This window comes from Cannabis sativa, chromosome X (assembly GCF_029168945.1).
Source record: "Cannabis sativa cultivar Pink pepper isolate KNU-18-1 chromosome X, ASM2916894v1, whole genome shotgun sequence".
Classification (NCBI taxonomy): domain Eukaryota; kingdom Viridiplantae; phylum Streptophyta; class Magnoliopsida; order Rosales; family Cannabaceae; genus Cannabis; species Cannabis sativa.
In genome coordinates, this window is record NC_083610.1 from 22,668,131 (window position 1) to 22,680,420 (window position 12,290).

General features: G+C 31.9%; 2 protein-coding genes across 2 annotated transcripts; both read right to left on the minus strand.

Moving 5' to 3' along the window:
* Positions 1 to 6,145: 6,145 nt before the first annotated feature.
* Positions 6,146 to 7,349, minus strand: LOC115702627 (uncharacterized). The gene has a single exon (XM_061106615.1). It carries the CDS (start codon positions 7,080 to 7,082, stop codon positions 6,204 to 6,206), a length of 879 nt encoding a protein of 292 aa, XP_060962598.1. The 5' UTR covers positions 7,083 to 7,349; the 3' UTR covers positions 6,146 to 6,203.
* A 2,978-nt stretch (positions 7,350 to 10,327) lies between these two features.
* Positions 10,328 to 11,236, minus strand: LOC115702638 (uncharacterized). Its single transcript, XM_030630057.2, has one exon. The coding sequence runs from the start codon at positions 11,234 to 11,236 to the stop codon at positions 10,328 to 10,330; it is 909 nt and encodes a 302-aa protein (XP_030485917.2).
* Positions 11,237 to 12,290: the final 1,054 nt, after the last annotated feature.

A 12,290-nucleotide genomic window follows, 5' to 3' on the forward strand; every position in this document is an offset into this window, starting at 1 on the left:
TCTTCTGCAAGATATTGCAGCCAACATACCAGGACCTGATGCACAACAACATGAAGAACCACCTGGACCACCCGATTCATCCACTGCTCCAGAACCCCTGCCTAGAAGATCTTCTAGAGTGTCACGGCCACCTAATTACCTACAGGATTTCGAGTGTTACAACCTACTGGAAGATAACACTTCCACTTCTTATCCTTTATCAAAATATGTTTCTTACTCCAAACTTTCCAAGGCTTACAAAATGTTTATTCTTGCAGTTACAGCCGAGTTCGAACCTCAGAATTACAAACAAGCCATTCAATTCAAGAAATGGCTCCAAGCCATGGACAATGAACTCCTCGCACTCATCACCAACAAGACTTGGTCCGTGGTGCCTCTTCCTCCTAACAAACGCGCCATAGGATGTAAATGGGTGTACAAAATCAAGTACAACAGTGATGGTAGTGTCGAACGATTGAAAGCTCGTCTTGTCGCTCAAGGATACACTCAACAAGAAGGCTTGGATTTTTTTGACACCTTCTCACCCGTAGCTAAGATGGTCACCTTCAAACTCCTACTTGCCATTGTCACTATTAAACAATGGTTCACTTTACAACTAGACATCAACAACGCCTTCCTCAATGGTGATTTGGATGAGGAAGTTTACATGCAAATACCCCAAGGACTCCAACTTCCCCCTTCTATATCGGGTGACAACCTTGTATGTAAACTTCATAAATCCATCTATGGACTTCGCCAATCCTCAAGACAATGGTATAAGAAACTCACCGACGCTCTTCTTGAAGAAGGTTTTACTCAATCACAAGCCGACTACACCCTTTTCACTCGAGGAACACAAAACACATTTGTAGTGCTTCTTGTTTACGTGGATGACATTATCCTTGCCGGTCCTAACTTGAACATTTTACATCAGTTACAAGACGCACTCCAAATTTCGCATTCAAGCTTAAGACTCTTGGCCCACTTAAGTATTTTCTTGGTTTTGAGATTGCAAGAGCTAATTCCAATCTTTTTCTCTCACAACGCAAGTATACACTTCAATTACTTGCCGATACGGGATACACCAACAGCAAACCTGCCAAAGCTCCCATGGATCCAAGACTACGACTCAATGATCAAGATGGGGACCCTCTCGATAATTCATCTCACTATAGACAACTCATTGGTCGCCTCCTATACTTGACTCTTTCTCGGCCCGACATCACATTTGCCGTCAACACTCTCAGCCAATTCATGTCTTGCCCTCGCACTACACATTTGACAGCTTTACATCATCTTCTTCGCTACCTCAAAGGGTCACCTGGCCAAGGCATTTTATACTCTTCAACATCATCCCTCCATCTCCGAGGATTTTCTGACTCCGATTGGGCAACTTGTTCAATCACTCGTCGATCTATAACAGGCTATTGCATTTTTATTGGCGATTGCCTCATCTCTTGGAAAACAAAGAAACAACCAACGGTCTCTAGAAGTTCAGCTGAAGCTGAATACCGCGCTTTAGCCTCTACCACAAGTGAGATAACATGGATACAATACCTACTACAAGACCTTCACATCGATCAACCTACCCCTGCTTTCATTTACTGTGATAACCAATCGGCGATCCACATCGCCAATAATCCAACCTTTCACGAACGCACCAAGCACATCGAACTTGATTGTCACTTCATTCGTGAAAAAATCACCAAGTCTGCCATTCGATTGATCCCTGTTAGCAGCAATCTACAACTCGCCGACGCCTTCACCAAGCCTCTCCCATCTACCATCCTCAATACTCATCTCTCCAAGATGGCCATTCATGATATCTATGGTCCATCTTGAGGGGGGGGTAACAAGAATATTGTATTTCTGTTATACTCTGTTAGTTTATATTGTATTCTGTTAGTGACATATACATATGTATATGTTCTGTTTGGTTAGTCCCTTGTTTTCAACGGTTCTCCTTGATTTAAGGAGATCTGTTTCTGATTTCACTGCTGCCTATTTAAGGCTTATTTCCTTTTGTAAACAAATCAATTCAATACAATAAAATCTCTTGAATGTTTTCCCTTTTCTTCCGCAATAGTAAATAATTTGAGTCATTCATATTATCAATTTCAAGGCTTTAATCATTCCCTGTAATGCAAGATACAATTCATATTGAATAATCGAAAGGGAAATACAAAAAGAGAAAAAATTGAGAGAAAAGAGAGTTGCGAAAATTGGATCAAGATCACCAGGGTTCTTGGAGCTGAAACTCGAGAAGTGAATTTCTAGGGTTCTGATTTTAATAATTACTTGATATTTGTTAATCATGATCATGTGATTGGTTTTCATTTGTTTGAATGTTTTTTAGTTTGAGTTTTGAGTTGTCAAATTACAAAATCTTTTATATTTTTTGTCTTCATGTACAAATGAATAATTAGTGAAGAACTACATTTCCCTTACAAATAAATTAATTGCATTCAATTTTATGAGTTTGATTTTGATAATAATAATAATGATAATAATATATTTCAATATAGCAATCATGAATAGTATATATATTAATATACTATAAATATTCACTCATTGAAAATGAAGGAAATAAAAATGATTTCATGGTTGCACTATATATATATTCCAAAGATTAAATTTTGTGTCGTGGGTGGTTGTTGCTTAAAGATTGAGTAACATAATTAAAAAAAAATATTAATACTAAGAAATTAAAATACTAATGTATGATTGAGTAGAAAAAGATATTTCAACACAATTTTTTGGTCATGTGTATAATATTTTAAGATACTATTTAGTCTCAAGAAGAGGATCTTCATGAATTCTTGATACATATATATAGTATAATAATTAATTTTATTTAAAAAAATTGTCATCATTGATCTTTTTCTTTTTCTTCTTTTTTTTAATATATTAATAAATGAATAATAATTCATTCTTATTTTCATTTATTAGTATTTGTCTTCATTTAAATAAAGAGCCGGCCTCTCAATAGGGAAGACTTGAAGAATTGGTTAAATTAATGCTATATTACTCTTTAACAAAATAAGCAATTTAAAGTATTTATTTATTTATTTATTATTATTATAATTATGGATAAAACAATTGAAACGAATGGTTATTAATCCATCAAAATTGGTTTTTACTCAAATCATTTTTTTAATTCTAACGTTTTTAAAGTACTATTAAACAAATAAATGTAATAAAAATGAATTTTATTTTATTTCATTACCTTAATTATATGTTCATAGTTTAGTGATTCCACGTTTCTCACGAGTAAGTTACACAAAGTAAGTTTTCAGTTCAACGTCCAAAAAAAAAATCATGTGTTTTAAAATGTGTAATTTTTCTATTCAAGAGAGAGAGTAAATTGACATAAATATAAAGGGATAATTGCGGCAAAAATCCCCAAAAACTTGAGGTTGATGCCGATTAGTCCTCAACCTCAAAAATTGGCGGTGAAAATACCTAAGGTCCCAATTTTTGTTTGTCCGTTGGTCCCTAACTTAACTGATCCGTTAAACACAAATAAAATGCCACGTGTCAATTTTTAATTGGTTTAAATAATAATTTAATTAAAAAAATTTAAAATAAAATAAAAATTAAAAAATATTTTAAAATTATAATTTATTTTATTTTATTTGTTTTTTTTTCTTTTTTTCTTTTTTCTTCTTATTCTTCTTCGTCTTCTTCCTCTAGCCGCACTCCGACCCCCTCCCCACCTCGTCTTTTTCTTCCAGCCACACTCTGAACCCCGTCTATTGCATCTGCCCATAGCTCCAGCCCGCCCGCCGTCGAGATCCGAACCTCCTTCCCAGTCGTCCACTGCCCACTGCCGTCGAGATTCGAAGCTCCTTCCAAGGACGAGAAAGAGATGAAAAAGTCTGAAAAAATGTATTAGGGCTTTGATGCTTAGGAAGAAGAGAGAGAGAGAGAGAGAGAGAGAGAGAGAGAGAGAGAGAGAGAGAGAGAGAGAGAGAGAGAGAGAGAGAGAGAGAGAGGGAGAGAGAGAGAGAAGCCCTGAACCTCAAGAGCAGTCAAGATCGGAGGCAATCCTTCACCAAATCTAACATCAACAACAGCACCAATGAAGTCGAGGAGGCACTATCGTGGTTGGATCACCGACTCGTCGGGCTGGTGGTGGTGGTTTGGGCGAAGGGGAGTTGAGAGGGTCGTTGGGCTGCTGCTGGTGGTTGTTTGGTGCGTCGCTAGCTTGCTGCTAATGGTGGAGAGGGTCTTTTGAAATGGAGAAGAAGAAGAAGGTCATGGCAGGGGTTGGATACGTGAAGAAGAGCTTGGAGAAGATGAATAAAAAAAAGAAAATATAAAATAAAATAAAATGAAATAAATTTATAATTTTAAAATATATTTTTTAATTTTTTATTTTATTTTAAATTTTTTTAATTAAAATTTTTATTTGGACCAATAAAAAATTGACACGTGGCACTTTATTTGGGTTTAACGGATCCGTTAGAAAAAGGACCAACGGATAAACAAAAATTGGGACCTTAGGTATTTTCACCGCCAATTTTTGAGGTTGAGGACTAATCGGCATCAACCTCAAGTTTTTGGGGACTTTTGCCGCAATTATCCCAAATATAAATAATAGTTTGTAACCATTTATTATTTAGTTTGTAATTAATGATGTTATAAACTTGTAAACTTTAGTAAAAAATAGTATTGTTACAAATTTGTAAGTTTTAGTTATAGAAAAATAAACTTTGTATTTAGATCCCTTCATATATTAGTAAATCTTTTCAAATTCTGTATTATCCCTTCCACAGCTTGTCCCGCTGCAGTACCTTGACCAACTCTTGGTCCAATAGAAGCAAGCCCTACGGCCAATCCAGCAGCAATAACGGAAGCGACAGAAATAATTGGATTCATGGTAAGTCCCTCGCACCAAAACAAAAAAATAAAGAAATAGTTAATGATACAATCAACCAATGAATTATGACTTACTTATCCCATCGCTCAAATTTATTAAGTTTAAAGTAACTAAGAACCCTGAATTGAAATAAAATAAAAATATTCGTGAATTATCATAACTACTTCAATATCTCTCTTTTTTTTTTTTTTAAGTTCTTATCCACGTAATTTTGTGAATCCGTACCACTCTTGTTCTTCCATTTCTTTCCTTTTTCTTCGGAATCATTCTTTGAATTCTTTGTTCTTTAATTCTATAAAGATTTTTTTTTCAGTATTTTTGGTATTTCTTTCCTTCAAATTTTTTGATGGTAGTTAGGAATTTTGAGTTAGAGAAAATACAATACATAACTTTCAAAATTGAGAATATATTTCTTAGTCAAATGCAGAGCCCTCTCAAGGGGCCATATGGGGCCTAGGCCCCAAAACTCCCCCCTTTGATCATTTTTTTTTTTTTTTGGGATTTGGGAAATTTTCATGGGCCACCTCATTTTGACAATTATTTTCAAAAATAACGTTGTTTTTGTTATGTTAAGTTTTTGTATATATAATTGCCGTTTTTTTTGGTAATTTTCTATTTTTAGGATTAACAGTTATGTTTATGTTTGCAGGTAATCGTGGAGGAGATGATGACGTGTCACGTCATTTTGTGTGTGATACATTATTAACGTTATTTTTGTAAAAACTTACCTAATATAGTATATTCCTAAAAAAATCCCTTTTATTTATTTATTTATTTAAAATAATGTCTATTTTCACAGAAAGAAAAAAATATCAAATTTTATATTTCTAAGTATATCTTCTTTTTATCAATTTATAATTTTTGACAAAGTCCCAAAATAGTTGAGACGGCCGTGGTAATAAACTAAAAATGATTATGCATATAATATAACAATTATAGTTTTTCATTAATTTAATTAAAAAACAAAATTCATTTGACATATATTTATTTTCTGAGTTTGTGTTTAAGTTTCTTATAATTTTTTGGGCCTTGCATGCTCTTATCCTTTGTAGCCAAGATTTTTTCTATTGATTTTATGTTCTCTTTCACTTAGTGATTCTATTAGTATAATTCATTGTTTAAATAGATTCAATCTAAACATTGGATTAAAATTTTGTTGATGAAAAATTTAAACTTGAAAATGAAATATACTCAACTAATAAATTTGTAGCCAAAAAAGGATTGAATCAATTTTCAACTTTGATAAAAGTACATAGCAAATCCTATAAAATGTGGTTTGCCATGACCAACATCTAATCTAGAGATATATATATACAACTAATATAAAGTTATATACATTTTTTTACTTAGTAATGATGTTAAGTAAAGACACTCTATTTTGGACCAAACATCTAAACATAGTATTCAATCCAACCACAATGGCTTCACTACTAGAATCAAGATCCAACAACATCCTTTGACTCATTTCCACTTCATTACTTTGTATGTTCTTCATTAGAGAATGAAGAAAAAGGTCAACACTTTCCACCAAATTCACAATCTTCTTGTTCTTCTTCTCTTCTTTTTGATCATTATATGACAAAGATTTCATCTTTACCACTTTTGAAAGCAATGACCATCCATTTGTTGTTGTTGGAATAGCCAAAATAAACTTGAGAAGAGTCTTCAAAATGGAGATGGTGATTGAGGTTGTTTCTCTTAGTGTTTTTTCAACTATAGATAGATCTTCTAAGCCTTGTTGTTGTGAAGCAATGGATTTAGTTTCCATTCTCTTTAACCCTCCAAGACATTTGGCAATGTCTTTCTTTGCCTTCTTTCTAAAACAAAGATAAGTTTGAATACTTGTTTCAATGCTTGAATCTCTCCCTTTTCGGCGAAAAGCTGATTGAAGACTCTGAACTTGTTCCTTCATTGTTACCATTAAGTCTCTTGCTATGTTGGTTGTGTCAAGCAATGTGATTGAACTTTCCAAGGCTTGTTCAACCACTTTGCCATGTTTTGCTGGGGCCAAGAGAGCTTGTTGGGTGCTCGGCGAGGCGATTAGTTCCTCGACACAACTATACAACTCTGCTAAACCAACCAAGCTAGCTTGAATGGTTTCAAATGCATTAAATGGTGAAGATTGGTATGATTTGAGGTGGTTTAATAAGGCTTCTATTCTCACACAACAAGGGTGTTCCCTAGATGGTAAACTTATGGACCTTAAAGGTTGATTTGCCATCTTTTACTTCTTTTTTCTTTGTTGTTTTGAAGAGTGCTTTGAAATTTGGTTATGAAAAATATAAGCTTTGTTTCAATCTTTATATAGTGGAGAAAAGAAGAAGTAATTAATGATCAATATGGTAATATGACAATGTATAGTGGCATGTGATTCAACCTCTTCCAATGCCTTATGTATCCATTTTGGCCAACAAACTACCACCTTTGATTATTTATTTAATCTTTTTTATTAATAGTTTCATATTTGAAAAAAATTAAACAAAGGGTACAGTCCATTACTCATTTATGCCTCCTTGCCCCCTTAAAAATCAAACCTTTAATACTAATACTAAGGGCATTACTCATTCATGGTCTTTTATTCTTTTTCTTTTTCTTAAAGGTCTAACAACAATTCATGGGGTCTCACTCTCTGTACTCACCACTAATTAAGGCCATTTTTTGAGGTTATAATTCACTACATAGACCATGAATCTAGGGTTTACAAAAAAGCAAGTTTAATGGGGTCACATGAATAATGTTTTTGTTCTAAATTTGAATTAATTTAATCTCAAGTGGCATTGAATTATGCAAACCCTATAAATGTTATCCTAGTAAGAGTCCTATAGGAGACAAGGGGACATAATTAAGTAGATATTCTTGCATTTTTATATATACATTGGAAGTTGATTTTAACCCTTTTTTTCTTTCAAAAATATCATTAAGAAAGTGGCTAGCATTTGGGAGAAGAAACTCATACCCAATATGTCCATTTCTTCAATGTTCAATGTATATTATCTGTGACCCACATATATGATTCTTCTTGTCCCCTATTGGTTTTTACATAAATGTACTTTTTAAGATTAAGAATTAATGTGTTTGGTTTAACAAGAGTGAATCAAGTAAGTTAATTAGTTGAAAAACTAATTGACAAAGTCCTAGTAAGAACAAATTAAGGCACATTGTTGAATAGAGAAGAAGCATTATACATTATTTTTATTAAATTAATATATAAGGCAAATCTATAACATGTGATTGCATTGAATGATGATGAAATTGAACCACGTATTTGTGTCACCATAACCACACCAAGGCCACTCACCCCCCATTCTTCTCATCTATGCCACCATGTGATATAATGGGACCAAAAAAATCATCAATTATGAAAAAAAATATATATATATTTATTTTTTTGACTATTTTTTTTAAGTTATTTTGGATGATGACATTAAAAAAATTACAAATTTATGGATTTTTATATTTTTTTTGTTTAAAAATATAGTTTTTTTTTTTAAAAAAAAAAAGTTATTTTACAAAAAAATTGAAAAAAAAAAAGAAAAAAAATATGGGAAATCAGATAAGAATGTAACCAGAGGTAGAGTAACCAAGTACCTCATCCTATTTTTTTCATATCTTTTAACTTTTAACTAAAATTTTCTCATAAAATAATCTTTTTGAGAAAAAAAATTATATTTTTGCAAACTTATACTTAAAAAATTATAAAAAAAATTAAAAGTTTATGAAAAATTTATCATTTTGCAAGGTGATATTTATATAAAATGTTGAGAAATTACTGTAAATCTATGCTTAGATTATGAAAGAATAAAATAAAGTAAATGTGATTATATTTAGATGTGACTATGCACGGGTTTGGCATATCATTATAAATTCATTATCAAAAGGAATTAAACAAATTAATTAATGATCATGTTGATTATTATTCTGAATAAATAAATCAATATTATTAATGTACATGCATAGCATATGTATCCAACTAATTATGCAATTAGTCATGCATTTCTGGCTTTACTCTTATTATTATACATATAATTTATTTTGAATAATAATACTACCAATTGTAATATTAAAAAAAAACCTGAAAAAATGCATTAAATTAATGCATATGTGAGATATAATTGAATAGTTGAGAACATTTACATAAACATATATACATATAAAAATTGATATTATTGCATTAAGTGACAAAACAAAGAGTAGTGAGTGTGTGTGTGTGTGTAGAGTTTGGAATATATTCTAATTAATTGTTTTTATTAATTAGTGGTATAATTAATTAGAAAGAAAAACACTTGCTTTGGGCGGTTTATATATGGATTGAATTAATTTCATGAATTTAAGCATGCATGAGGCCATTATTATTAATTAATGAAGAAAATTAAAGAATAATCTCACACAAATGGAAGGGTTGGCTCTGCCTGCCTGCCACCACCACATGACTGTAATAGGAATATTAAGCTTAATTCATTTTATTAGGGGATAATGAGTTGCATTGCATGCATGTGAATCAATGGTGTGTAATCTAATGTAACATTTTCATTATTTAATGGAAAATACAGCAACGCATGTGTGTATGGTATGGAATATGTTCCAATTATGTCTTTGGGCTTTAGTTTTACAAAAGCTCACTACTTCTTTTGATGGGCCGGGCCGGGCCCTCTTTCCAAATCAAGATAATTTAATGCAAAAAGAACGTAAATATCATTTTGGACCCTATGTTTGTAAAAGTTATGATTAAACCCCTTTTTTTTTGTAAAATAACAAATTGGATTATGTATTTTCTAAAATAATACAAATGGTATCCTGAACTGATTTTTTTTATTAAAATAAAAGTTAATAATAATTTGATCTAGAGTTGTTATGATAAAACTGAGTACATTTTTGTATTTGTTAATACTAAAAATTGTCATTTAAGTTAGTTATATTAAAAAAAAATTATCAAAAACTGAGCTTATGGTACTATTTTGTACTATTTTAGAAAATAAAAGGTCCAATTTATTATTTTACAAAATAAATGGTCTAATTGGTAACTTTTGTAAAATACAAGGTTTAAAATACTATTAACCCAAATAAGAATAGGATTGTCCCTACTAGGTCAAATATATAGGCCACAAAAGCTTCAAGGGTTCTATCGATCAATTGAGAAATATTTACATAATTCGTGTTGTTGTTCCTTTTAAATTTCAAAAATTAAAATTATAACATGAATTCAATTATACTTTTTCATAATAATAACACCTTTCATTAGCATATAGATCAATACTTAAATTTTCTATAATGTTATGAATCCTTAAATTTCTTTTATAGATTTATTACATTTTTTTCGCACATATTCAATCAATATGGTACAAGAAAAAAGTGAGACTATTGAGATTAAATAATGAATGTCATTATAATATATTCACTGATTTTACAATTGTTTGTCACTACAAAAAAAAAATAGTTACAAGATGTACAAAATGGTGATTACTCTTCTCAAGGGGTAAGAAGATTAAGAAGGGACACTCTATGTTGTATGAGACATCTAAACAAGCAATCTAATCTTGCTTCAAAAACATTAACACAACCATCAACACTCTCCAATCTCTTTTGTACAATCTCAACATCAATCTTGGTGTCATTCTTTCTCATTTGTGTTTGCAAAGAGAATAGAGTAAGATCAACACTGCCCACTTCATTGAAAATCTTGTGTCCTTTGTCTGATGATAAAGGCATCAACTTTGAGATCAATGACCATCCATTGACCATTTTTGGCATAGATAAGAACACAAACATAGCACCAAAGATTGAGATAGCAATATTGCTTAGCTCACTCAACACTTTAGTAACCATTTGAAGTGGTTGGTCATGTACAAAATGGATTGAAGAAATATTATTGTTCTTTTGCATTGTTTTCAATGCTTTAAGGCTCTTGGAAACTTCCTTTCTAGCATTTTTTCTGAAGTTGATGTAGGTTTGTACATTGCTTTCTATGCTCGAATCTCCAACCACCTTTCGTCGCAGTGCTGATTGAAGGGATTGAACGTTTTCTTTCATACCGAGAAGCAACTCCCTTGCAGCGCCACAAGCATCTAATAATCCAATCGACGTGTCGAGCGTCTCTTCCATTGTTTTTCTCGAATGGTTTTGGAGAAGAGCTTGTTGGGTTAGTGGTGAGTGAATGAGTTCTTTAGTAGAAGCATACAACTCTGCCAGAGAAGTCAAGCTAGATTGGATTGTGTCACTTCCAATAGGAGTTTCTCTTGATGAAAATGAGAAATCACATTGAGTTTTGAGCTTGTTTAATTGTGTTTCAATCCCTTGGGACTTGGGATTCAGCCTAGATGGCAAGCTAATTGACCTTGAAGGTTGGTGTGAGCCAAGTTTTGAAGATGAACTTGCCATGTTTGAGACACCACTTAGCTTGAATTGAAAGTGAAATGTGAATAACAATAACTCATTTCAACACTATATATATAGAATTAGTTTAAGTTGATTTTAGGCTCTAATTATGTAGGGTTAACAATGTGGGTCACCATGCCTTTCTTTCTAAAAGATCCTTTGTTACAATTCTAGCCAACAATTTTGCAGCCTATAAATCTTTTATTGGTCTATATGGTTATGACACTAGACCCTTTTTTAAATATTTCTCAAGGAACATTGTGGAGGTAGTAATAGCCATATACTTTCTTGCCTCCCCAATCATTATTTCTACTATTATTTTATCATAACCAAAAGTCCAATCATTTCCCTTAAAGATTTTTTATATAATCACAATAGGCTGGCAATAGATTATCAACTAATTTTTATAAAACAATAGCAAGGTACCAAGGTAGATGACCAAGAAGTAAGGAGAAAAGAAAACAATGTAAAAAAAAATGGTGACAAAGTTTGAGACAAGATTTAGCAAAAATCTAACCTTAAGAATCTAGGATTGATGTAAAAGAATAATCAAGGTTCAACTAACCAAGATGGTTGTTTTTCTTTACAAATTCATTTACTAATTCTAACTTTAGTTTTTATATATTTTCATTCATTGTAGACACCAATGCATTAAATTCCGTATAATCAAAGTGTACCACATAAACATTTAGGAATGACAGAGTAGCCATAACCCTATAACAATTGTTTATTAAGAGAGACAAGTAAACACTTGTTATATTATATATCAATATCATCTCTCTTGGAAAACGTTGCTAACCTCTCATCCATTTATATAAATATATATATATATATATATATATTATAGTAACATATATCTTATAAGGTGGGAGAGACCCAGCAAATATTTGGCATCTAGTGAATCACAATAGAGAGTCTAATGATCCTAAGGACTTTTCACATTTTATATCATCACATGCCTCATTTTATAACCAAAATCACAAACCATGATTCTCTTGTCTCCTTTATGTTATATCTCAGTCAGTCATACATACTAGAGAGAAGGGGGGGTTGTACC

Excerpts from the sequence above, each read along its gene's own strand:
- LOC115702627 (XM_061106615.1), bottom strand. The coding sequence starts at position 7,082 with ATGGCAAATCAACCTTTAAGGTCCATAAGTTTACCATCTAGGGAACAC.
- LOC115702638 (XM_030630057.2), bottom strand. The coding sequence starts at position 11,236 with ATGGCAAGTTCATCTTCAAAACTTGGCTCACACCAACCTTCAAGGTCA.